Genomic DNA, 27,436 nt, shown 5'->3' with positions numbered 1-27,436 from the left:
TCAGGCACACTGACTCTCTGAGGAGTATTCAGAATTCAGAGGTCAAATATTCACAGAACTGCTCTCCAAGAATTGTGATAGCACATGTTCATTTGAAAACAACTGGTATTATTCTAGTTTGCTAATCAGGTATTTTAAAATGATGAAGGTCTTGAAATTCACTAAAGAAATGGAGAATGCTATAACAAAGTATTGCACAAGGAAAAGAAAATTACATTTCATGTGCGTGAAAAGATCTAAACAACAGTTATTTTAACTCATGACAAAGGTAAATTGTTGAGAAAAATGTTTCATCTTAATATAAGTCTCAAAATACCACATAGCCTAAGACTACAGGCTTGAGAGAAAATGTCTTTTAATTGATCTTTTAATAAACCACCACATTTTCCACAATGGATCATTTACACAACTACTCTAGAGCTTTATAGAATAGGAACCTATTCCTCACAGTTACCAAGCATCTTCTGCCATTTCCCTGAATTATTACGTAGATTGTTACCACAAGCATTTAAATTGGAAAAAAAAAAAAAAAAAAAACAAAACATCCCAGCAAACTGCCTGAACAGATCAACACATGTTGCTATTCAAAATCTTGCTTATTGAAATGTGATCACCACATTAAGTATTTATTTCAAGGTTTGAGTTTTCCTGTCATCCCCAAAGCAGATACTATTAAATATTTATTTCAAGAACAAAGCACAGCTTTTAAGAACAGCTATTTGATGATAAAAAGTTCACTTTGATGATTTAATAAAATGGGAAAAAATGTGATACCTGCAGTGAACAACAACAGGTTCTTCTCTGCCAGCCCTCTTCTTTCGCACAAGACACACGAAATCGAGGAAATCGCTGGAATCATCAGGAACCCCATGATCAGGCCATGCAATGTACTGGATTTGGGTTAGCTGGCGGCTTTCTTCTTTCTAATCAGACACATGAAATCCAACCAAGGGTAATTCAAGTCCCATTTTAAAAAAGTGCCAAAAATAATAATAAAAAAATCAATAGTACATTTATAGCACCTTGTACCATATTCAAAGTGGCTTCAGGCAACTAGCAGTGCTTTGTGAGCGTTAACCATCAGTCATCTTGGACTTTACAATTACTTTTTTTTTTTCTCCTTAAAAGTAAAAAAGAAAATCCACAAATGCTTGCATCTTCAACAGGTGAAAAAAATTACAGAGCACGTAATAGAAAAGCAGTTAAAGGATACCAGCAATCTAAGTGAACACTAGATGTACAAGAAGGTGGTCATATTCTTAGCCAAATTTAACAGAACGAGATAGCATCTTACAAGATCGAACGACTTAAGTGGGGTAAGGAGGGGAGATCAGACATAAAAGCTTTCCTTCAGACCCTGTGTGAACAGCAGCAGTGTTTTGGCTTGATCTGACCCTCCTACACCTAAAAGGCACAATGACTTTGTTTTCCACTCCCTCCCGGCCCTTGCTGCGATATCACAAATATAATCAATGGCCTCTGGTTGGGGGAGGGGACAGCCCGGGCAAGCAGAGTCGAATTTCAAAAGAAGAGGAGCTACTGCACTTTAAATAGCCTTTAGGCACTGAATCATTTACAGAGATTCCACGGCTGATAGCACATGAGCAATTGTCTCAACAGGACACAGGGCAGGAATTTTAACTGCAAATTGACTAAAAGGCAGCTCTATAAAACTGGCTTCTCAACTGGTAACTCAAGCAGTGAGAAATAACTACGTGAACTAAATTCCAGATACTCATTTCCAAACATTTCTGACGTTGAAATGGTGGCTGACGAAGCTCTGAAAACTACATATGCCCTGAAAATCATGCAATGCATGTACAAAAAGGTCCTTGTTTACATGTAGCCACCACTCCAGATTCATCTTTCAGCAGGATTTATCTTCCATCTTCTTGCACACATTGTTCAAGATGGAATTATTAAGAATTATTTGTCTTTACAAAGACTTTTCATCATCAGTGTGATGATGAAACACCTCTAATGTCTCAAGTTCTGAAAACATCAAGGGAATAACAAGTTTCTCAACTTCTTTTATTACTCTTTTTCTTTGGCCTTGTTATGAAATACCCCAATAAAAACTTTTAGGATAATATATCCTTCATGTGATCCAATTAATATGATTATGAAAAATGAATCTCAGTGATATTTTCGCTTGTGAAAAGTTTGTTATCATTTTATGGACAGAATTCCTCCTAGGAAAGTACATGACAATTAGTTTTCTAGAGGGTTCTAGAAATAAACAGTCTCATTTATATGGATATGCCACCAAGTTGAAAAGAAAATCTATGTATGTTTTCGGTAGTATCCGAGGATTCTGCAGATTAATACATGAAAATATATTAAGATTTTACCTCCAGATTAGTCAATGTCATTTCTCGAAAGACATAAGCAGGATTTCCTTCTTCTGAATGGCAGGTAATCTGAAAATTCCCATATGATGAGCTTCCTGATGGCTCTGGCCAGTACTGATGGCATTTAACCTAAGGTCAACACATTTTTAAAGATGCCTGTGTTTAAATTCAGAGTATAATTTTCATTTTCTCTAGTTTTTATACCTTTATTTGTTACAGATTATTTTGATCATTTTGTAAACACTATTTAATTACTTACCAAATAGACTTTGTTACCTAATTACTGTTTATAAAATAAGGTATCACAAAGATTTCCTGTTTCTCCTTCCAAGAGGACACATGTACCAACTCTTGCAGTTAGCTTAATTGAAGATGGATGCCGCCTTTAACATCCATTACAATTTTTTTAAGACTTTATCTATAAATATTCCATCTTAACACTTGACTGACAAAGATGCTGCTTTATAAATATTTCTGACCTCCAAAATCCTAATCTGATCTTCTCAAAGTACATTTATATGGGAAAAGAACAAACAAAAAAAAGGGAAATATGCAACAAAAAAGTTGCTAAGCTAATGCAGAAAATAAGGATGAGGATGGTGGACTTCAGGGACTCCCAGTCAAGTCCTCAAATGTGAATGAAAACTTCAAACACTGATTTTCTGAAATATGGTTTGAATGCCTAATGACAGAGGTCATTTCAGCTCAAGTGTACTTTTGCATTTCCAACCCACCTGGCGAATCTTTAAGAGCAGCCAGATTTGCAGACTTCCTGCTCCACTGAGACATCCCGGCATGCAGTGGGATAGTGATGTCAGAAGCCTCATGATCAGCTTTAGAGCAGGGAGTCTGCCTATGGGTATAAGACAGATAAGGCCTTTTATTTCATTATTAAGCAGCTCTCTAAAGAACTCCACAAATATCATTATTGAAGGGGTGGGGGAACCTCAGAGAACTGCCATTGCAAGTCTGTTCTTAGCAGATCTGCAAAGAAAACTCAAAGTAAAAGGGCACTTGTACTGAAATTCCCTCTAATCATGTTTATTTGGGAGCAGGCAGCATCATGCAAACATTGAGTCACTGGAAAATGGTTTAAAACCACTGCAACTTCCCTTCAATTATTTTAATTCTATATAGAGTCCTGACCTCACAGCAAGTATATGGTTGTTAAAAAGTCAGAATATGTACAGGCAGCTGAACTACAATTCAAGTTGGTCAGAACAGCCACAACCCACTATAAATCCATCTTCAAAAGAAACCCTGATATGGAGGATTTCCACTACACTATTATGGCAGACAGTCATTTCTGTCCACACACTTAACCAGCCAGTGCTACTGTGAATACTCCAGACTAAACCAAGTAACTCAGGAATTACACTGTGTATGACCACACTTGATTGTTTTGCCTATCTGCAAAGGATAGAACTGCATGAAATCCAAAGCTATTAATGAGAAACTACAGCTTAAACCAAAACCAAACAAGCCAAAAAAAATCACCTGAGGCCTTTTATAGTATCATACACAATTATTTTTACTAATTTTAAGTCTTAATTACTCTATTACTGGTATTCTATTTTAACACATTTCATATACAAATTAAAGGGCAATGATTACTTCACATGATTAAACAAATCTTTATAACAGAATAACATTTTATGGGAAATTTTAAAATGTTTAAGAAAATCCTTGATAAGACAGCCATCCAGGTATGGGATATTAACCCTAAAAAGCTGTATTAGGCTGCCTTAAAAATTAATCTCACTACATATCAAAGAAGTACTCTATGAAAACTGATGGAACTTCTTGGAGTTCCTTCATTTGCAGTTTGGAGAAAAAAAGTTCTATGAAGCTAAATTCTAGATGCTTTTTACTTTACAATAAGGAATTAAACAGAGTAGACTGAAAGTATTTGAGGAAATACATGAAGAGTTAAGTGCATTTCAAGACTGAACAAATTTTAACTATTGGCTGCATTAACAACACCAGAAGGTTTAAAATCTAAGACTCATCATTGCAAAAGAACTGGGAATGCCCTGCTCTTACGAAAAACACTTACAGACTGATCGAACAGTTCTGGTTGGAATGGACCTTTAAAGACCATCCAGTCCAGCCCCCTGCAGTGAGCAGGGACCTCTCCAACTAGACTGAGTTGCTCTGAGCTCCATCCAACATGACCTTCAGCCAGAGAGATGAACATTCACCACCTCTGGGCAACTTGTGCCAGTATTTCACCACTCACATTGTAAAAATTTCTTCCTTATATCTACTCTACCTACACTTTTCTAGTTTAAAACTACTTCCTACTATCCCCTTGACATATATGCCATCACAATATATTCCTCTAATCTTTTAAAGGCTAATCACTAACAGTTTGTTAGAAGATAATGGAAGTGACATCTAAGGAAATGTTTTACTTACTCTGCCCCGTTCTACTTGAGTTGTTAACATCACAACCATGGAAGAGCCTTGCTCCCAAGTCATCTGCCAGAAATCAGGACAAGTGTTCGGTAATGGACCTTGGCAAGCAATGTACTGGTTTATTATTGTGGAAGAAGGGATTTCCATCTAAAAGAAGACAAAGCCATTATTTCAATTCCTACACTACAGCAAATGAAAGTCAGGCATCAGACTTTTACAGTTTAGTAACTAATTTTTAAAAAACCATCCATGACATTAATTCTATTTCTTAAAGGCTAGCAAATATGAACTGGCACAGATAAAAATTCTTTAAGTGTTTCACATGCAAAATTACTACAAAGATTCAAATACACTTTACATATGAACTGACAGTCATGTAGTTGCCATAATGAAGATTAATGGGTGAAAAAAGAAATTACAGAGCAGTTGGCAAATAATTCCGGTGCAACTATTTCTTGCTCTGTGGCTTTTTGACACTAGCTTTTAAAACACAGATCTCAGAATTTAATATCTGGAGTTTTTTTCATTAAAGTAAGTAGCTGTAAGTTTTCTGTTACTAACAATTAATAAAATAAGAAGCAAAAGAAATTGATACCAAATTAAACTTTACTGTTGTTGAACACAACTGTCAGGAAAGTAATCAGAAAAGAAGAATTAATTGCTCCGGAGAGTGCTGGCTTCAGTTTTCATTTTTTCACATTAAATGCGGGGCTAGACTTTAAACATTTCTGAAAAGATGTGCCACCAACATTATGAAGGAAATATATCTACAGGAAATTTCAAATCACCTGACTAGAGGCTTAGTATTCCAGCCTGAACTAGATTTATAAAAAAAGATTTTTTTAAATCAATTTTTTCATTGAAAAACTATAGAATTACTTAATGTCAGAAGCACTTCTGAAAAATACTACTCACATTTATATAATTTGCATTGATGTAATCTTCATTACTTTTTAAAATAACCCGTGTAGCATCATCTGAAAATAATTTTAGAAATATGTTACTTATTTAGTAGCCACAGTAAAATACTTTCAGAGCACATATAGACATAGCAATACTTACAAGGCGAAATGTCTCTGTATCTATTTTTGGAAATGTTTTGAGGTAATCTGGCACAAGACATTGTCATTCCAGGCTTTTTCCTATACAATTGCTAAAAGACAAAGCAGATGGTCAGAACACAATAGATGCAATAGTCTTATTATTATATTATTACCTAAATAGAATTTTTTCTAAAAAGTGGTGCTTTTTAGAACATAAACTATAGAGCAACAGTAGCTTCCACAAACATACGTTCAAAAATAAAGCACTATAAATTTAGTTATGCTCTGGGATCACTGAAAATGACCAAGATGTAGCCAAAACTTGGTTAAAGACAAAGTGAACATTAAATTTCAATCTTCCACTAGATCATTGATCCAGAGAAAAAGTAGTATTGTATAGTGGTAAGTGAACTCACTGATATTGACATCCCACTTGGTCATTTGGGGCAAGCAGATTATGTTGTGTATAGGCATTGCACTTCTTTCAGTTAGAATTTTTGGTTTTTTCCCCAGACGTACTTCTGTATTCCAATAACTTTAGAGCAAATCCTGGTTACCTTGCACTTTTCCTGTACAAAATTGCTTTTGAGAGGTTTCTGCCCTTTCATGCCTTAGTCATGCATTGCCACTACCTATTTTTTGTGCTACAAAAAATACTAGTGAAACGATCCAGATTCAAAAAAAGCAGTTTAAAAAACTTTTACACATTGAACCTGCTAGGGAGAATAAAACTTATATTAAAGCAGAATTCTAAATAATTTAGAAAAAAAAATCCACTCTTTCTAAATATAAAAGGAAATTCTACCAAAGTTCTTAAAGAATAGTATACAAAATGTATTTTACAGATATATGTTGCAAAATACAATGCTAGGTCTCCATTTGGTGAGGAAATCACAGAATTTGCACTGCTGTGTTTTACAAACCTACTGTTTCCTGCTTTAAGCCACTTGATCTCATGCATTTAAGAGGGATATCACCAAGGCACAAGTCAGAGCTGAAGAAAGACCATGGCTATCAGCAGCTTAATGTCCCACAGAAAATGTACTACTGTTCTGAAATATGTCAATAAAAATCAACCATTTATAAAAAACACAGTTACACTAGCCTTTAACATTAGGGCAGTATTTTCCATTGGTTATTTTACCTTCCCTCATCAAGAATGCCTACAGAATGTCAACAGCTCAGTGTCATTCAGTTTCTACAGCAACTTAGGTATGGAATGAAGACCTGAGTACAGAACACATATTTTGGTAGACATTCTTCAACCTTCATCTTTGTGGAAGTATTTTATTAGTATGTCCCTGATAACCACAAAAAGTGTAAGTAATCAATAGAACTATTCATAAAATGAAAACCTAGGATTAGGTATTCTTAATTTGCACATACAATACAGGATTGATTTTCCCTTGGTTATTTTTCTTTTGAGAGTGTAAGGCAATTGTTTTCCTAAAGGATGCTGACTGTACTGAAATTTAACTGAAATCTGCTTTGTTTAAAATAAGTGCTATCCCAAAAGAGGTGGAACTGGCCCCCGGCTCCAGGCGATCCGGTACTCACATCAAACTGAGCCAGGACAGTTCCAGTGATGAGCCCCTCTGCTAACTGAATCATGGACTCCCTCAGAGCATTATCATCTTGATGGACACCATCAAGGGGAGATTTCTCAGGGATGTACTGAAAATCAGGCTCGCTCTCCAGCTTCTCTTCCACAACATCGTAGACAGCTAGAACAAGAAAAGTTATGAATGCTCTGAAGATGCTGTTTGACTAAAGTTAGCTGTAAGTCATTTATTTAAAACAGCAGAAACACTGCATTTCTCCTGTAGAAAAATACACACTTACTAGCACATTGATTTTAGTCCCCATCAGCAAGGACAGGAAGCCTTTACTGATCATTATAATCCATGATAAAACTATTTTTTTCTTTGGTGTAACAGTAATTTTAAGTGAAAGCCCATCACTGACAGCTAAAATTTTGATCAAAATTTACATTTTACCCTGCCTTGTCTGATATAACTCTCAAATCTCAGATTCTCACATCATGCCTCTGATATCATTATAGCTGCATTTACATTTTACTTACAATTCACTTAGAACTCATTTTAGGCTTCAGTAATTGGGCAAGATGTGCAGACCACCTGAGAAAATTGCATTTAATACATGGCATTATAAAACTATCAATGCTCTATGTGTGCCTTGACTATAAGCTCAGAAATAATATGCATCCTCTGCTACACATAACAGACATATGCTGTTCAAAAGCCTGTTTTTGAATTATTTTACATCACTACAAAGAAGGAAACTGGCAACTCCTCACTTCTACAACTCACATGTTTTTATCCAGAACCACAAAAATAATCAACATGCAAGGGGAAAGACAGTTTGTTTTAGAAAATGTGCAAACAAAGCTCATAATTTTGTCTGAAAAGAAAGTAAGCACACAAAAGCTGCAAGAGAACTTATACACAGAATGACAGCAGATCTAAGTGGGTAGTGCAAATTAGTGAAAAAGGGAAAAATTTTTATGAGGTGAATGGGGTACTCTGCAAAAGTAATTGCACTTATTTCAATATTTTTCATTCTGCTTTTTCCTCTCCAACTCCACTGTAGTTAGGAGGTGCAGCAGAATTAAATCCAGTGCCCATCTGCTGGCTATGATCCAACAGTGTATATCGTGAATACACTGCATAAGCTTTTATTTAGACTGCATTTTAGCACTTCTACTAAGACTCCTCAAGTAGAAATGTTACCAGTAGTTTTGGACTGTTTTAAAAATATATGGAAGGATATTGTATGTATTGACTTCTAATGTCACCTGAACACTGAGTATTTGGTGAGGGGTTTTTTGTTTGTGTTTGGTTTAAATTTTCCTTAAGATAACAATAATAACCCTATGAAATACATTCAATATCCATATAGCTTTCTAGACATTTTTATCAATGAGAGTGAGAACAAAATTTAAATTAGCTCTCTCAGAAATATTTGATGGCTGACTTCTTTATTGTTTTGCAACACTTAGTTACACACAGCTCCTTAGATTATGGGATCAATACACTGTGTTGTTGCAATTCCTTTTCAGGGAAGGGAGTTATTTCTTACAGGTTACACATTCCATGCCAGGACACAAAATGGAGCTTAGAAAATGAGACCAGGGTGTGGATTTTTATTTTTAATTATGATGTACAAGCCACTCACCATTGGGTCGAACTAGGAGCACCAGTTCCCCTGAGTGTCTCTCACAGCTAGCTTTAATAAACATTACAACTTGGTCGTGGGTATGCTCTGCTATGTCCCTGCCATTAATCAGGACAACCTGGTCCCCTTCATTCAAACGAGGGACACACAGATCAGCCTGCAAGGTTGAGAGAAAAAACCAAAACCATCTGTAACACAAGCCATTACCAATTTCTTACCTTAAAATAACAACTTAAAGTAACTATACTTGGGCTCTCGAATCCTAACAGCTCTGTTGCTATGGCTGCTGCACTGTATTCAAATGATAAATCCAAGAGTTACACAATCCACAGGCAGTGCCATTCCCATTTGCAGCTGGGAGGTGACTGGCACTGTAATGTATCTTTCAGCAGCTGTTACTCTACCCCTCAGCTGATGCAGAAAGCTCCTCTGTTTGAATCACCCTTTGTACAGGCAATTAAGAAGCAGGATGTTTTTATCTTTGCAGGGAGGGGAGAAACATGGCAAAACCATGTCCAAATCAATTTCACAGGCTTAAATGCTTCAGGTCTGAAATACTGTAATGGTAATGGCAAAAAAACAATGCACAACTCCTAGTAATCCCAGGGAGAGGAATCAGGTGATAAAAATTGTTATTATAAGCATAGTCTAAACATCATTGCAGAAAAGAAAGAGCACAAGCCATCACTAACTATCTTCTCCCTACAGACTGAATATTTAAAGCCAAAACTATTCACATTATTAAATATTTCAGGGATAATAATTAACAAGATACATTTCAGCAAACATTGCAATACTTTCAAAGAGTAAAAAAAAAAAAAAAAAAAAAAAAGAAAAAGGCAAATAAATAGTTAACTTCACTAACACCTATGGACAGAGCTGACTCCAGTCAGCTGAATACCAGGTCAGTATTTCTGGCAATAAATTGACAAATATTGTGCCTAGTTTGAAGACAATCTTATAGTCACTAAACATCAGTAACAACACACAATCAGACCTGATGAACGATTCATAATGTCTGGTTTTAATCTACATGTTGGCTTTACTCAGCTACATCTGTCACTGAAGTAAGACATTTGCTATTTTAGTTATTTTTAACACTCTTTCAATATGTAATTTATGTGAAATTACTGAATGTCTATATCTAAAAAAAGCAATAAAGTAAAAGTATTTTTAGGATGGCACAGCTCAAGTACCAGTACATACTGAGCATCTGTAATGCCTTGTAATTTTCAGAAATTAAACTTCGTTTCAGCAGGAAAAAAAATACTTTTAAAGATTTACATATTTAAAGATTTGACATACTTTTAAAGATTTAACATATTTAAAATATATATTATACAGCAATATCAAATTCTTACTGCATGTAATTTGCTTTGTTCTGATAATGTTATAGCAAAACCTAATTTTCATAGGCAGCTAGAAAATAATTTATCATTTTCAGTACATCCTTCAAGATACACAGATATTGCTACCAAGTCTGCTTTTTTGATAACTTACAGGTGTTCCTGGAGCTACCCTGGACACTATTACCGGCATCTTCTGATCATATCCACCCTTTAAAAACAAATTAAATTAGTAAGAAATCCCAAATGTCAGAAAATAACCTTAATAAACATAAAGGAAATAGATGTACTGTTACCTTTACATTGAAGCCAAACCTTCCATTTTCATCTGGTTTCATTCTGATCATAACAAGATTGTCATGGGGGACACCACCATTGGGCTAATAGACAAAAGTTATAATACATTAGTATATATTTTGTTCACAGTTAGATTTTGAGGATATTGTCTTTAGTAATTCTGCAGTTTCTTTATCAAATAACTGCTCCTGGACACTTGGGAATATATCAATCAAGAACACAAACATCTTGGGTTTGCAAAAAAAAGGGAAAAATTACACATTTAAGAGTCTTGGACATAGCTAATTTAAAGGCCTGTTCTGTCAAAGTAAGCTCAAAGTAAGAAAGAATATGAGAAAAGACTAACTGGCTTCATAACTCTAATAAAAACAGCTTACCAAATGGAAATTTCTTAAATTAATTTTAATTATGACCACAGTGAAGAACTGCAATAAGAATGCAATACAATGAAAAGGAAGATAATTGAAGATGTCCTTTTGTTTCTTTTAACTGCAATATGCCAGTAGTAAGCAAGGAAATCCTGGTTCCCTATCTCTTACTCCATTTCCAGTCTACTGGAGTATGAGGTGTGACATATGCTCTGCACTGATTCACCTCTGAAAATTTTAGCTGCTTTCTTCTTCGTTTTATTGGGATGACAACAACACTGTTAAAGGAGATGCCAATAAACTCAGAAATATTAGCTACCTTTTTAATCTGAATAAAACAACTTAGTGCCATTTAAGTGATTTTTAGCTGGTTCCCATCTATATTTATTTCACAGACTGAACATTAGCTAGTATTTCCACAGTTCCTAAAGTGAGAATGCAAAGTAATAAAGAAATGTGTTTCAAGAAAGTTTTCAATGTTACCAGTTACAGCAAAGAAGAAGACTCATATTCGGAAAAATAAACAAAAAACTTAGAAAAGCAAGTATTTTTATATGTTAGAAAGTTCAGAATCTGGAGTTACTAGGCTAAAGAAGTCTGCACAACTTGGCTCATTAGAAGTTAACTCAGCTGCAGGTGGCTTCTGTTCTTGGTTAAAACAAGACAAAATTCGCCAAATGCATTCATAGTAATGAAAAAGTGAAACATTTGGGAAAGTAATGGCACAAGAGATATTAATGGAAGCCTGATCATTTGCCAATCATTTCAGCCTATGCTCAGTGGTGTGGGAGATCAGACAGAATGAACATCTACCCACCTGCAGCATTTGGCAGCTTTTGCGCCACTGCATTTCCCAGACAGAAAGGAAATGCTAATTTCCTGCTTTAAGATGCTATTTTGAGCAGAAGTTTATAATGCAAGTGTGCAGAGAGAACTGTATGCCATCCTTAATGTGTTTGACTGAAGGGATTTGACCACACCTGTTTTCAATTACTTTCAAGTACTTCTGACATTCTCAGACTGGACACTTAAGGATTGTACATGGAGTAAAAAGTTGTCATTCCCATACGTGTCCTACTACCTTTCAACACAGACCCTCCATACATGCAACAAAGAAAATTCAACAGCTTTATGAAGTCAAAATGGTGAGGGGTTTTCTTAAAATATTTGAAATGGAACAGCAGAAGACTTTAGCAGTGCAGGAACCTGAATTCTGGTCAGAAAAGCAATTTTGAAACAAAACAACATTCCAAAAATTTCAGTCATGCTATGTTCCTTCTTCTGCAATCCCCAAAATAAAAAGTCATCAGCAGACCAAATTAGATGTTCAATTAAAACAGTGAGCTGCCTTCAGCGAGCCTGCATAAATGTGTCCCGCTGGAGCACAGAAAACAATCACACTGACAATGCACAGAGAAAAAAACAGCTCATTCACACAGCTGTGTTGGTTTTGCAGAACTAAAAGGAGTTAAAAAAACAAGCGAAAGTTATTTTTGTCAATTTGGTAAAGATAACTGAATACAGAGCAGAAAAACTTGATGACTAAAGTAGTGTTATCTTTCAAAACCGAACAGTACTTTAATGTGACTCAGGTAAGCACTGTCTGAAGACAAAGCTGTCACAAATTTTGTTTCATTATTTAATTATAACAAAAAAATTTACAACATTCCCAAAACACTCAAAAACTTAAAACTTTCACTTTTGAGTCTTTCATTAGAACCCCAGCTATGAAATGAAACAGGGGCTTTATGGGAATCTTAACTTTGTTGTAAGGCCTAAGAGATCAGAACGCCATAGGTTTACAGTTCAGGATGCAAAAAAAGCCAAACTAAGGCATTTCTAAATATCAGTTTGGGGAGGTGACTCATACTTTTGAATGCTTGAGGTTGACAAAACTGTTTACACAGTATTTGCTACATCTGGATGTTTTCCCATTCTCCAACACATTTCTTGTCCTATTTACTGTTCACATCGGTATAAAATCTAGAACGACTGGAAAACTTCTGGAAGGACAAAAAACACAAAAGTGATCAGGGAGATCTCTCCTCAGTCACACAACCAACTGACTATCTTACTCATCTCACACATGCTTGATTATGGAGAAAGAACTTCTGCTCATATTTTTGTATTTGCTATCACAGGCCTCTTGATGCTCTCTTTCTTGGAAATTCTGATGAGAAATGCAACCACAGACTCAAGAAGCTTCTCCTGATAAAACTACTTTAGAAGCTGGTAGGCATTTTCAGGTTTAGCTTTTTAGCTAAAGCTAGATTAAACACCTGCAATGTCTTCTTTAAAATTGATGGTAAATGACTTCTCAAAGAAGAGGTTAGGCAGAAATTTCTGCATGTGCTGAAAAGCTAATGCTCAAAAGGTTTCCAAAGCCATCCCAATGTAGTGATTTGTTGTCAACTGACAAAGCACTACTCCAGCAGCTAGAGTAAAACCAGCAGGAGCCAGTGAAGGAACAGTAATGCTGCAAGGTAATGCACAAACACAGCAGCTCTGAAATGCCTTAGAACCAAGCTCATGTTAAGAAGGACCATCATTCTGGTAAAAAGCAGAATGATTCAACTGGATCAAAAAACTTACGGTGGATTTTTCAGGTGATGCAGGAACATCAAATGTTTCATTAATATGGTTATCCAGTTCTTGCTGTGAGTGTGAATGATGAATTTGGTTCCAACTGTTCTTTTTAAATTGTTTGGGTGGTAATGCTGGAGGCTGCCCATCTATAGGAGTCTCTTGAGATCTAAATATCAAAACAGAAATATGAAGTGGAACAATCATGAGATATTGACAGTTCTTTCAGGGTTGCAAATAAACTGAAAACGTTAGAAGAAACTCAAGAGTTTGAGAGATGGTTATCTGTAGGTATTTTTAGAACCTCAAAATGTAGTGCAGTAGAATATATTGGCAGCTTATAGTTTGCACCTGTTGCAGCATTTTTCTCAACAAGTAACTGTACACAGAACCAGCAAGTTCATCTTTTACCTATAACCTTCTTAAGAATTGTTTTTAGCATGCTTAACCCATTACTTCTGATCTGCAAACACTCCTTTGTAGATTAATAAAAACGCTCTCTGTGTTTTTGTATAATATGGTGAGTTTCCTTTTGTTAATCCTCTTGGAATAAAAACTAAACTCTGTAATTCGTATTACATAGATATATGATTCATCTTTCATTATATGGATTTATATTTAAGAACTAAGAAGAACATTTGGAAAGGCTCAAAAGGGCAGCGAGCTCACAGTTCCCAGTAACTTGGTTTGAATGCTAGTTTCTAAATACCAGCAGGATATATCTTCCTCCACAAGCACCCCATTAAAAGGTGCTATTAAGTCATTTAACGATTTCAGACAACAGCCCACTGATAGCAGATCCATAAACCATCAAGAATGAACTTACAGGTTATAGCTAAATCTAAAGAGAATGCTACCACCAAAAATAGGGGTGTCTGTTCTTTCACCCACATCCCTGGCTGCTTCCTTGAGGAGCCTGCTCCTCCTCCCTTGGCTAAGGCAGCTTACACCAAGCAACCAAAACCACTTTTTGGACAAACCTGGGTCCTCCGGTTTATCTCACGGCTGGCCACCATGCAGGGAGGGAAGGACACTCCCAGAGGCAAAAGGAGGACACTGCTCCTTTCATTATCAGCAAGCTGTAGTGGTAACTCATCACCTAACTCCCTCCAAAACACACAAACATGAGCAGCTCCACTGTATTTAGTAGTCTTGCCTCAGTGAACCGTTAGCAGGGCAAGACTTTCAGTATGAGACTGCACAGGATTTCACATTGCTGCAAATCTGAAAACCTAAGGCACGCATCAAACTTCATACCTTAAAATTCGTCTCTATGCAATTCAAGAAAGGCAGGTCTCAGATATATGTTCAAAAATAAAAATCTCAGCAAAATGGAGTATACGGATTTAAAAAAAAAAAGAAACTTTTTCAAAAAGCATGAAAACTGGGAAATAGAACACTTCACTTTGAAATGCCAAACATTTTCTGCTTCAGTTTAAAAAAAATTAGTCAATAGTCTTAGAAAACAAAACTGGTAACATTTTTGTCAGTGCATGAAAGAAAACAGCACATTCTTAAAGATCCCAACAATATTTTTCTTTATTTTTCTGCTTTATTTCAACTTTCAGAAAATATTTTTTTCATGAAGTGTTACAAGAAAAAAAGAGCACTAATTATTCAGTCTGATGTCTGAAGAACCTTATGTTCAAAACACAGTTGGTAAGAAAAATAGTATTTCTTAACACTTTTCAGTGCAAGTAACAGAAAAAAGAGCACATTTCATTTTTCAAGATAAGCAGCTTTTCTAAATTCATTTTTGTGGAGAGAAAAATATGATGATTGTCAACATTAGCAAAACAAATCTGCAAGGCAGCTAGAAACTATTTAGACATCGACTAACAAAGGTCACCCAGAGATTTTTAGCTGCCTATGTATTCATTCATTCAAGTTTGGCCAGCACAGATTACTCAGTCTTTTAAGTTATGTATTTTCCTGAAAACAATTACCCCTGAGAGTTTTGAACCAAAGAAAAAAGGAACAGAAAACATAAATAGAAACATAAATGAAGTTATTCTGATAAAAGCAGAAGATGGATCTGATGTTTGACTAGATGTCTGTACATACATGTCAACAAACACAAGTAAATTCCTACTGAACACACAAACTTAAAGAAAAGATTTGAAAAGTTACTTAAATGAGCATTTTACAACCAGCAATGCAAGTTCTGTAATATATTAGCATAATGAATTGTGAGAACGAACAATCAAGCCTCGGGCATAAACTTCAGTGCTTTATATTTGCCCAGTCAGCTTTGAATTTCCTTATGAATGCTCAGACAATGGCAGTGAAAGCAGCCTATTTTGCAGGCAAAGCAGCTCTCTGTTACTGAATTCAGCAATTTACATAATAATAAAATAACATACAAACCCTGGCACTGGCAAGCTTTGGGTATTTTTGTTACAGATATCCGGTCTGATCTTTTTAATATATTTAGCAAAAGTTCCATACACACCCCCATAAATTTATTAAACTAAACACTTACCACGTGCTTTTGGAATTTTAGGTTATAATTAGCTAAGGGAACTACAAGCACTATCTCTCCATTTAGTGTTGAATAGGATTGAGGATGGAGAGAAGCCGTGCAGTTAAAGGTTATATTAGCTAAACTATAATATCCTTCTGAACTGCATGCAAACTGTTAATTTCTTTTGCTATGTTGATTCCAAACTCAAAAAGATCACCAAAACTATTGCCAGTCAAGTTAGCCCCTCTTTTCCACACATATAAATTTGATCAATAAATAAGAGTTTCTGACAAATTAGCACATGCACTACTCAAGTCTTTTCTGCCAGAAAGGTCAAATTGATTAAGAAATAGCTTTTTGGATTGTAGAACAGTACAGTTTAAAATTATATAGCTACTATGAACTTCATGTCAACTATTTTCCTTCATAAATGGCAAATCTTGAATCAATAACATCAGCTTAAACCTTCAAAATACCTTAATGAAATTCATATATTTTTGAAAGTCAATGTCTCCTTTCTTAAAAGTATCTTATACTAGAGATCTATACCGGAATATTAAATTTTAGTTTTAAGCTTCTAACAAGAGGAAACAAACCCCAAAAATGGAACCCCTAACACTTAGAGATGGAAGAGCAATACTTTTTCTGCTTGGGCATAAAAAGTGCAAAAACATGAAAAAGAAGCCATAGTTGTACAAAACCACTTCCTCTCTTTCTAAGACTCATTTCTATGGTGACTTACTCAATAAATCAAGTACTAAATAAACAAATCCTAAGAACACCCAGGAAGATCTTGTACAACTTCAAGTAAAGACATATGAATAAAAGAGAGTATTTAAAAATTGTGCTTTCTTCACTGTATCGTTGTGTCATTCAGTAGGGGTTTCTCATAAGTGACTTCAGTTGGAAGTCTCAGAACAGAAGGGACCTGACCCTGTGTGGCCTTTGGACAATAAAACTCTAATATGAGAAAAGATTCTCATCTGAGAGTCCTTTGGCACATCAATATGTTAAAAAGTCCACCAAAAAAAGGAGAATTTACGTGCCTAAGTCGAATTAACATTACGTAACCCTGAAAGTTAAGTAACTAGCTGAATCAAATTGTAAATATTGTAGTCTATTGTAAAAAGCATCATGTGCTATTTTAGAAAACTTTTAAAATTTTGTATTCTATTTCCCTCCTAAAAATTACACAGAGTTGTTAAAACTGAAAGCATAGTCAGTCTAAGCAAGGTTTTACAACTGTGTTTAAATACTTTTTCCAGAGTAATTTTTCCTGAGACATATCATTTGTTTATAAACATGTAATTAGCTACATGCTGCTTTAGAGTTCTCAACTGAAACCATTTGTACGATTTCCCAGCTAACAGAGATTATGATACAAAACTATGAGGGCATAGCTGGCATTACATGTTAAGCCATACTAAAAGGGTATAATGCCAGTGATAAAATGGTATATATTGAAATATTTTTCCTAATTAATCTGTACACTGAACACAATTTATTGAGTATTTCAGTATCTTTGAATAACTCAATGGGGTTTTTTTGTTTGTCTTCCTTCTGGACCCAATACAGAATAATAGTTTTTATTTCACCCATTGTATCCTACGGTAAGTAAGCTTACAGTACAAAGAATATTCAGCATTATTAAAAAAAAAAAAAAAAAAAAGCCTGACAGTGTCAGCTTAAAAAAATAAACTCTGTAACAATATACCAAATAACTAGCAATGTCCAAATTCCAAATGCCTGGGTGCCAAAAAGGTATTTTGGCTACGTAGTTTGTAAATCTCACTTCTGTGCCTTGACAAAAAAGCAACATTTCCAGACTTGTGGGAATTAAAACTTTGCCTTAATTCTACCAAAAACCCAACTTTTCGTTCCACATCCCGACGATGTGGGACCGATGGTCACATTACAGCAAACCCACAGCTTGGGTTGGTGGGGATGGTATTGTAATCCTGAATCTGGAATATGTCAGACACAGGTATCTGTATCTGTAGCTCTTTCTCACAGTAAGTCCTACACTAAGACCCCTAAATAACAACCACTTTTTATTAGATTGCTCGGTTCTCCCTGACCCCACATTTAACAATAAATTTTTCAAGGCCAAGGTCTCTTTCTTCTCTTCAGCAGCCCTGCATGCCACAGTGGCGTAGTAAGAGCAGAACTTACGGGGATGATTCCAGTATGATGCTGTTGGCCTGGGTGGAGGATGGAGATCTGTGATTTACAAACACTTCACTGGGGGAGGTGTGAACCACATGATCCACTAAATGTCCGACTGATGAGGGTCGTAACCGGGCTCCTTCTTGAGTGAAGGCAGAGTTGCGACTAAGAGGGAAAGCAGAGCAGTGCAATGTGACAGTAATAACAATATTATTGTTAATCTACATTTGTGATACCACCCACTAAAATGGCATGCTAAAAAAATTTCCTCTCAGTGCAAGCACATGTTCATACACATATTTTTATTAAAATTTCAAAAATCACTGAAAAAATTATGTTGTCAGATCAACATGTATTTCATTTTTTTAAGTGTTCAAAAATTATTTTAATAAACACTAAGGGCTATTGAAAAAATTTATTTACTTTTAATTAAAGAAGCCTGAAACCATTATGCTCCAATGAACAAGCCGGCAGCCCAGTCAACAAGAGGAAAAACAGATTCCTAAGAAGACAAATCCTGACTCTGTTCATGGCAGAACTTAACCTGAATCCACTAAGATGAACAATTTATCCCCTGCATCTTCCCCTAGAAGAATCATAAGCTTTGCACTGAGAGTTTTATAATTTCTGGAATCCAGTATTTTCCCATTTGAAAACAAGCATGAAAATATTAAAATTCTTTCAAACATGCATGATTAAGTTTGTTATGCTTTAAGCATCATTATTACACAATTTTTCAGTAATTTTTAAATGCTACAGGTATTTACAACATTGATCTTGTGACTAGTATGCTGTAGAATCTTAAAATCTTGTCATTTATGTAATACAAAATTGAATAATACTGATTCTTAAGCAAGTTTCAGCACACTGAGAAAATTGGTCACCCTCCAAAAGAAATCAAGAATGTTTTTTCACTCACTTAAAACAGAAGGCTCTATCATATGAAGAGTGAACATTGAAAAGAAAGGCAGAAAAGCTGAGAGGAATAAACCTGCAAGGATCTCCAATGAAGTAATTTTCCCCAATGTTTAAAAAAGTGGTATTAAGTGAAATAAATTATGTTTAAAATATCACTTAGATTTTATCATCAGGGTCTTTTTAAAACCAAATTAATAACTTAGTCTTAACTGTGCTTAAGAAAACTCAAACTCTCAAATTTAGGGTAGTGTGATACATCCTACACTCTTTATAGGTCAAGTGAGAAAAGTGAGAAGCACCTAAAAATTATCCCTAAAAAATTTTTTTTTAATCTGAAGCCAAGTGTTACAGAGAATATTTGGCACACATTTTTTGAAGCTATTTGTCTACATAACACATGAATCCCCTTATTACACAAGTAGGTCACTCACATTAGAGGTAGAGAGTCACTTGTAGGGAGAGAAGATTTGATGCTACTCACTGATTTGGGGTTCCAGGTGGAGACCGTGACGGGAGGCTCTGTGTTTCCAACCTATCATCAGACAGTGAGTTCCTACTCACTACTTCCCAATCCATCCCACTCATTACTTTCCGTGCCAAGGGTTTACTGGGGGATCTAGAAGAAGAAAGTCAAATGACTAACCAAAAACTGTATGATGTAAGAAAAAAATTATATAAAACTCACCACAATGAAACTGATGTTCTATCACAGGAAACCAAACGATATGTAAGAAAGGAAACGTAATAATGCAGAGCTGTATTTACATGGGCAGTTCTGTATTTTCTCCATCTACTGTACTTCATTTAATGTACTTTGAAAAGAATGCCATTGAAAAACTAATAAACTACTGTAGGCTGTGAGGGAGACAGGCAAGACAGAATCTGAACTCACTAGACTTTTAATGCCTCAAAGACAATCTGACTCAAACAGCATAATCACTGAGAGATCTGAACTTAATAAATGTAGAACAAAACCAAACAAAAAGGCAAGTAAAAAAATCCCCTCTAAGTAACATAACTGTTTAGCCACCTCAGGAAAAATAAAGCAGCAAAAACATCAGGCCAAAATACTTCCAAAGACTTTCAAGAACTGAAAGTGAGGTAATCAACAACATGGCAACAGAGTTGCAACGTTTTGTTTAGACATCAGAGATTTCAATCAAGACCACATGCTTTCTCCCAGAACCTGCCTTGTCACTTGCCAGGCAGATACAATAATATTATTTAACTATTTAAACTTCTTTGTAGGTAACAGAACTTAATCTAGTTTTGCGCCAGTAATGTCCTTCAGGTTAAAGGTCATTCTCAGCAGTGCTTTTATACAAAAGGAATTCTGTTTTCTAGTTGTTGCCCTCTCTTGACATTAACAAAACTTCTTCTTCCTATTCTTCAGTCATTCCAGGATGCCTACAATCTCCTCTGTTTCTTTCACCTCTTTCTTAAGCACAAATGAAACCATACTTGTAATCTCTCATGAAATACAACATTTCCAGTTTATATTGGAAAGCAGCAAATGAATCATCTGTGGTTGCTTTTTTCTTAGCAATGCATTGGATGGTTCAGTCATCCTGCAACTAAAAACACCCAAACTTTCGTAGCTTGTTGTTTTCAACTGAAAATTCTTCAGCTAATAACAAAAATACTTTCAAACAATCCATATGTGTCCTGTACATTTTGTGTTACTAGATTTTTACTTTACTTCTAGTGCTTTCATGGTGCTACATAGTTCAGATTTCTCATCTATCATTAATCAACGATCTCTAATTCCAGCGATACTTCAATCTTTTGTGACATAATAATTTCATTTCCATTTGCTTTCATATTCTATCACTAAATTCTCCAGCTTTGCACAATGAGGTGACAACATATTATTGTATGAGCAGCTCCATACACCCATATCAAAAAATAATTTCTGCCTTCACTGTCCTTGTGACACATGGTAACTGTTCTTTATCTTTGTCATTATTACTGGTTTACTGAAAGAGTGACTCCAGAAAGAAGGAACCTTAAGAAATTAAGGAACTACCTGCACACAAACTACATCCTCTGAAAACGGGAAACTTGCTAACAAATATATTTTTGCTTCTCAGAGAACTTAAAACTCAATGCAAGTCACCACCTTGAGCAGATAATATTGTCCTCACCATTACCAAAAAAATCTACAACAATAACCAATCAAGTACTATATTGAATAAGCTTCACAGACAGAAATAAGTAAGATGTCAATACTGTTTGGTACTGAGAGTGGTAGTGTTCTTGTGGAGGGTTTATTTTTATTTTTACCCCACCAAGCAGTTCTAAACATTTATTGCACTCTGCTTTACTGCTCTAAAGTCTTACTGAGTAATAGCAGACAAATTTCAGGCAATTAAGTGAGATGGGCTATTTTAAATATTATTATTTCAGGTGTTATTTAACCTGGGGGAAAAAAATCTAATAGTACATTGATATTTGAAAAGAGGGAAATATCAATTAATTCCTCCAGAGAAGCACATCCAGATTCCTAGCATGCTTCACTATATTTAAGGAATATTAATTTGATTTGAAAAATAATTAGCTTGATATCAGATCAATTAAACCAAAATTCAACTTTCTGTAATTTGCTTCAAATGTGAGCAACTCAAACCACTAAGGTATCTTTCTTCACAAATATGTACATGCAAGCAGTTCTGAACAGGTAAAGGAACAGGAAACTGAAACAGCAGAACTAAAATGCATGTCTGATTCCAGCCTTTCGTTATTCTTTTATTGATCAGGGCTCTGATCAGCTGGACCCTGCTGACACTTAATCATCTCTTTGCAGCCAGCAGACGAGCACCAAGAGCCAGCTCGGCCAAGAGGTGGATTCTACTACCAGCCAAAGAAGAGTCTGAGGGAAAAAATGTAGAAGAACGTAATATAACCAATGCTGAATTAGATAAGTACAGGACTGCACATACAGTATTTGCTGACAGACATGTAAAGGCAATTACTGAACCTCATTTACCTTCAGTGAAAAAGCAACAAATGGAATGTAGGAAAGTTGGAAGTGGTGCTTTTCTTTATTTAACATGCAACAACAGTATAAGTGCACCATCCTTGCCTGTGTGAAACTAGATAAATTACAAAGAGAGACACAGGAGCACATAGGGTGGGGAAAAAAATCCAAGTTTTTCCAACAGTTACATTTTTGACTGCTTGAAAAACCCCCATTGCTTTGCATCTTAAGCCAAAGTCTGTAACTATGTTTACATAAACTTCCTCAATCGATACAACAAAGGAACACAACTCCAAAATGAGCAAAGCATCACCTTCTTCCCTATGAAAACGTCCAATGTCAAGAAAACACTCACCTTTTATTGTGGATAGGGTCTGATCTTTCAGAAGATCACCTTACCATCATGATAAACAGCTGCAGTGTTTATCACCAAAGCTTCGTCTCAATTATTTTATTAACAGCTCTAACCTCAGAGTCCCCACCCACTCGTGTTTGTTGCCCCAATTTCCTGTCTTTGCAGAAATTTCAAAGAAAAAATTACCACACTGCAGAACTGAACTTCTTAGTGGTGTGCCAATTTTAGTTCTCCTGTCAACACTTCTAAATCCAACAATAAGGGTTTTTTTTTTTTATTAACATTTAAGATTTGTTGTGAAATATACCTATAATTTTGTCCTTTATCTCTGACTTCTAGCAATATTAAAACAATTTTGTCATGTCAGAGTGCAGCTGAGTAGATAGGAGAGGAGAACTAAGATGCATAAAACTTTGAAATTTTTGAATTTTAAATTTCACCTCTGTCTGCTCAACCTGGATGCTTCTATTGCACTTAGCACAGGGCACTGATAGTTAACAGAATAAGCCATTTACAGATTTAATTTTGGTGTACCTGCAGAGACATTCCTAAAAGTTGGAAGCAGTCCCATCTATTTGAGTAGCGACAAAAACTGAAAACTCTACCTCTCCCCAAGTCTTATGAGCTGCAATGTTACAGCAAATACAAAAAATAAACCCAAACACTCAAAACTGAGTAGCAGGGATGGAATTACATAATGCAACTAAAAAAACCCATGACATTATATTAGCTCAGCTACAGTACAGAAAAGCCTTCAAACAGAGAATTTGTTTGGCATCCACAGCTGAAGGGCTAAAACCTTGCACAAGGTGGGAAAGAATAAAGGTGTTGTTTGGGAATACAGGTGGGAATTTAAAAAATAATCTCTCTTTCAAAAAGAAACATAACCTGAAGCCACAGTCTTGCTTTGTATTTTGACAAGGAGTACAGGGAACACATTTCTCAGCAAATCTGACAAATACTGCTGCAAACCAAGAGAGCAAAACTATGCACAAATCTACAAGGTACATCGCACAAATGACATATGCAATTTAAAGAACCTGAGAAATTATTTAATAGACTTCAATAAGTGCATAATTAAAGCAAGATTGAATTTTTGTAAACAGAGACTCCAATTTATGATAGGGAGTTTGCAGATACAAATGACTGACACCCTCTTACTCAAAGTCCCTGCTCTCAGCCCCCCGTGCACAGCAGAACTGAGCAGCCCTAGAATATTTTGCAAGGACTCTAAGAGAAACCCTAACCCTTTAAGAATTCTCTCAATTCATGACTTGATTGAACCTTTTCTATTCTTATTATGTGCTTTTATTAATTTTCTGGGAATTCTTATGAAGTTTCATGGATTGTGAATATCCTGCAATAAATGAGGCCAAGAGAAAAGCTGTAATGAAAATTATAAAAAAACCTTCCCAAAATAACAAAAAACCCTAAACAACAACGAAAACCGAAAACCAAACAAAAAAACCAAAACACCCACAAAAAACCTAAACAACTGCAGCAACAGTCTTCTGAATGCTGAACTTAGTGCTGCATGAAGACTAAGAAAACAACACCTACATAATGTATGAGATTTATTACAGAATATATCCTTCACAGTAATAATTCCATATTTAAATGTTAAATGTAAAGGTTTCTACAACTTAGAAAAAAAAAATCCTTCAGCTAATTTTAAAGTAAAATCCTGAGAACAAACAGCTAAGCCTGCTTCCTGTAGATAAAAATTGCTTGTTTTATTTAAATGGCTGTTAAAAAAATTTATTTCCCTGTCTCATGCTCTGCACCCACGTTTCACTCAGCATGTAAAGGCCAGAGCAGCTAGCCATTACTTGTGGCAATCAACATTTCCCAACTTAGAGCAAACAGATCACTGTAGTAACATCTCTGTGTAATTCTCTATGTTCATTTTCTTACCATGAAATGATTCAAAAGTTTCCTTAAACAGCATTAAGCAAATAAGGCAGTTTCTAATTAGGTATTGTTAAGAAATCCAAGTGTAAATCTGGATAACTCTACAAAAAACCACCAAAAATATTGCTTGAACTGATCTTGAATTAATCTTCTTATGCAATAATAATAAAAGCAACAGCAATTATTTCAACTCATGTGCTCACCTAGTTCTCAGGAAAGACCTTGAAAACCCACTAAAAGAATCCTACTGCCTGAGAGCTTGAAAAGCTGTTCAACGCTACCATGACTTTGCCTGATAAAGACACACCATGAAAAAGAAAGGCAGGTTACAGGAATAAAATCCACACTATAGCTGGAAAATCTTAGAAAACAAAATTTATCCTCTGTATGAATACAAAAGGGCTGACAGCTACTCAGCATGTCAACCTGAGATGCAAATGTTTAGAAGACAAAGAACTAATGTTCTAAAATTAAATTTCTTGAACAACACTGCATTCTAGAAATGTCTTCTCTTTCAAGCTTTTTTCACTCTTGAAAATATTAAAGGTCTTTAAAATTGAAAATAAATTAATTACACACTGTCATGAGGAAGACAGAAGAAGCAGCTGATTTTTTAAAAGCCTTTTGAGATGTATTTGTTACAATACACCATTATTTCACTTCACTGATATAAACATATATGCCTCAGATATCAATCATCAACACTTCTTAGAAACTCAAAATATGTGGATAAATGCTCTATTTTTTAATAAAAAAAGCAACAATGGAAAAAAAAATTCCTGAGGATGGAAGAGCCAAGCATTTTATTAACTAAAAGAAGCCAAGATTTATGAAAATGAGAGCAGTTCCAGCCATGGCTTTTGATTTTATTAACTTTATCCACTTTATCCAGCTATATTTTATAAACTAAAAGTGACCCCCAGCAGCACTTGCTGGGTTTTGCTGCAAAGGGAAGAGTGCCATCTACTGCATAAGAGCTTCTGAAATGATAAAAGCACTCCTCAAAACAAACTATCAGCTCTCCTCCACTCTCTGCACTTGTGGGGAATTGCCAAGTTTAGAGTGCAACAAGAAAAACAGTTTTTAACTGATTCACAACTGTCATTTAGTGAAGTAAAGCTCACCTGTCACAGTGTTGAGATTCCTGAGTACTAAAAAAAGTTGCTCCAAGTACAAATCTAAATTAACTCACATTTCCAAAGCAAATTAAATGGAGTAAAAAACAGTTTTACACAGAAAAAAATGGTTTTATAAAATCTATTTGTTGAACCAGTATTTCTGCCCCCCAAACCTAGTATGCAGCTATCTATCTTTGGTGGGCTGAGCTAAAACCCAAATTAGATTCTAATGCACAGAAAAGGGAAAGAAGGGGTGGAGACAGGGAAGGAAATCAAGGCAGAATTCACCAATGCTCTTAGGAACAGTATCTGCAGGCACTTGGAAAATGGCAGCACTTTGCTGGATTCACTACTAGAAGTCTGCAAGTGTAAATTTGAACTCTGGAGCTCCTTAAAGGGCAAAAAGACATCTCAGATCTCTCAGTAAAAGTAAAATCATAAAATGAGGACAGGGCTGCCCCCTCCCCACAAGGATTCAATTCATGATCAGAGCAAACTGCCAGGTGGATGTAGCAGGTGCTTTACTATGGAAAATAGCATCATAATTTCTCAATACATAACTAAATTTATGTCTTGAATCTTTTATTGTAATCACAAAACCGCTCAGGGGCCTGGAATAAAATTAAGCAATATATTCCTGATTAGCCAACTACTCTATCACCAAATACCTTTGGAAGCAGCTCACTTTTCATAGTAAAATGCCTCACAGAGACTACAGTGATAAAGCTGCTCTCACAAGTAAGACTCACTGTACTTATTGCTAAAGGAAATACACGTGTACAGTTGCAAGATATTATCACAGAAAAAAATACCCATTAACTCAGTATTTTAATGGAGTCTTTTAACAGCAGGAGACCATTCTTTGTAATAAAAACAGCACAGAGAGTAATACAGGTAACAACAAACTATGTAGACTGAAGGCTATCTGAGATTTTTAAAATACATAAATGGGGGAAATATTAAGGAATGTAAACTACTTACCTTGCAAAGACCCTGTCTTTATTTGCTCTTTCTTTACCATACTGCACAGATTGGACCTCTGTTCTCCCACTGGAAAGCAAAACAAAATCAAGCCACTAAATCCAACATGATTAAATAACAATTTCTTTTTAAAAATTGAACCATCTCAACAAAATGCCTAAATTCTGTTTTCAGTCATGCTCAAGCAATTGCCCTAGCTTCAGTACAGCATAACCTTAGAAAGCATTTGGTAGAAATGCAGGTCTTCTTTCCAAATAATTTTAGATGCAACAAAAGCTGCTTTTGTTTGCTTTTTTATTCAAAGCAATAAGAAATTTCTGCTTGGATCTCTGGGTAACACATAATAATAGTTCCTGTTATAGCCACTGTTAAAAATTTACAGCATCTCTTCCATGCTCTTCCTAAACTATTCCCTAAATTGCTAGTAACTTAGTTGCTACTTAGTTTAGGAAAATAACACAAAAAAATTACATGATAAGCATATCAGGATTGTATTCTTCTATGCAACTTGTCAAAACTAAGTTTAGATCTTGGAACTTGCTGACTTTTCATACAAGACCAGATGTCTTGTGTCAAATCAAAGATTCTTAATAATATTTCATCATTTCTCTTCTAGAAAAAATACCATTTTTGAGTATCTATCAGCACTTAAGAATTGGTGACAAGATACCAGCAACACTCACTCTTGTAGCCACTTCTCCATTAATAACTTCAGAACAAGCACAGAGCCTCCTACAGGGATATTTACATAATGAAACCCAAAAATCAGCTATTTCCACCTTCATATTACAGAGCTAGTGGCTGTGCGAAGACCTGAGAAACAGGTCAGCTGGAATCTCATGAAATTCAGTGAAGGGAAATGCAAAGACTTGCAGCTGAGGAGGAATAACCCCTTGCACAAGCTGAGTGTCAACTGGCTGGAGAGCAGGTTTGCCCAGCACAGGT

At 35.4% G+C, this 27,436-nt stretch overlaps 1 protein-coding gene across 1 annotated transcript in view; it reads right to left on the bottom strand.

Moving 5' to 3' along the window:
- PTPN4 (protein tyrosine phosphatase non-receptor type 4) overlaps positions 1 to 27,436 on the bottom strand; it is a 109,516-nt gene that overhangs the window by 11,476 nt on the left and 70,604 nt on the right. The window contains exons 13-25 of the mRNA XM_066553124.1: positions 26,492 to 26,560; positions 19,631 to 19,765; positions 18,238 to 18,396; positions 13,611 to 13,770; positions 10,650 to 10,733; positions 10,508 to 10,564; positions 9,008 to 9,164; positions 7,370 to 7,536; positions 5,832 to 5,922; positions 5,685 to 5,746; positions 4,770 to 4,916; positions 2,352 to 2,480; positions 775 to 923 (exon numbers count right to left, since the gene is read on the bottom strand). Of these exons, the coding sequence (XP_066409221.1) occupies positions 775 to 923; positions 2,352 to 2,480; positions 4,770 to 4,916; positions 5,685 to 5,746; positions 5,832 to 5,922; positions 7,370 to 7,536; positions 9,008 to 9,164; positions 10,508 to 10,564; positions 10,650 to 10,733; positions 13,611 to 13,770; positions 18,238 to 18,396; positions 19,631 to 19,765; positions 26,492 to 26,560 (1,566 nt within the window). The remainder of the gene's footprint in view (positions 1 to 774; positions 924 to 2,351; positions 2,481 to 4,769; positions 4,917 to 5,684; positions 5,747 to 5,831; positions 5,923 to 7,369; positions 7,537 to 9,007; positions 9,165 to 10,507; positions 10,565 to 10,649; positions 10,734 to 13,610; positions 13,771 to 18,237; positions 18,397 to 19,630; positions 19,766 to 26,491; positions 26,561 to 27,436) is intronic.

This window comes from Molothrus aeneus, chromosome 7, assembly GCF_037042795.1.
Source record: "Molothrus aeneus isolate 106 chromosome 7, BPBGC_Maene_1.0, whole genome shotgun sequence".
Taxonomy (NCBI): Eukaryota; Metazoa; Chordata; class Aves; order Passeriformes; family Icteridae; genus Molothrus; species Molothrus aeneus.
The sequence above is the reverse complement of the archived record's forward strand: the minus strand, read 5'-3'. Positions and strand labels throughout refer to the sequence as shown.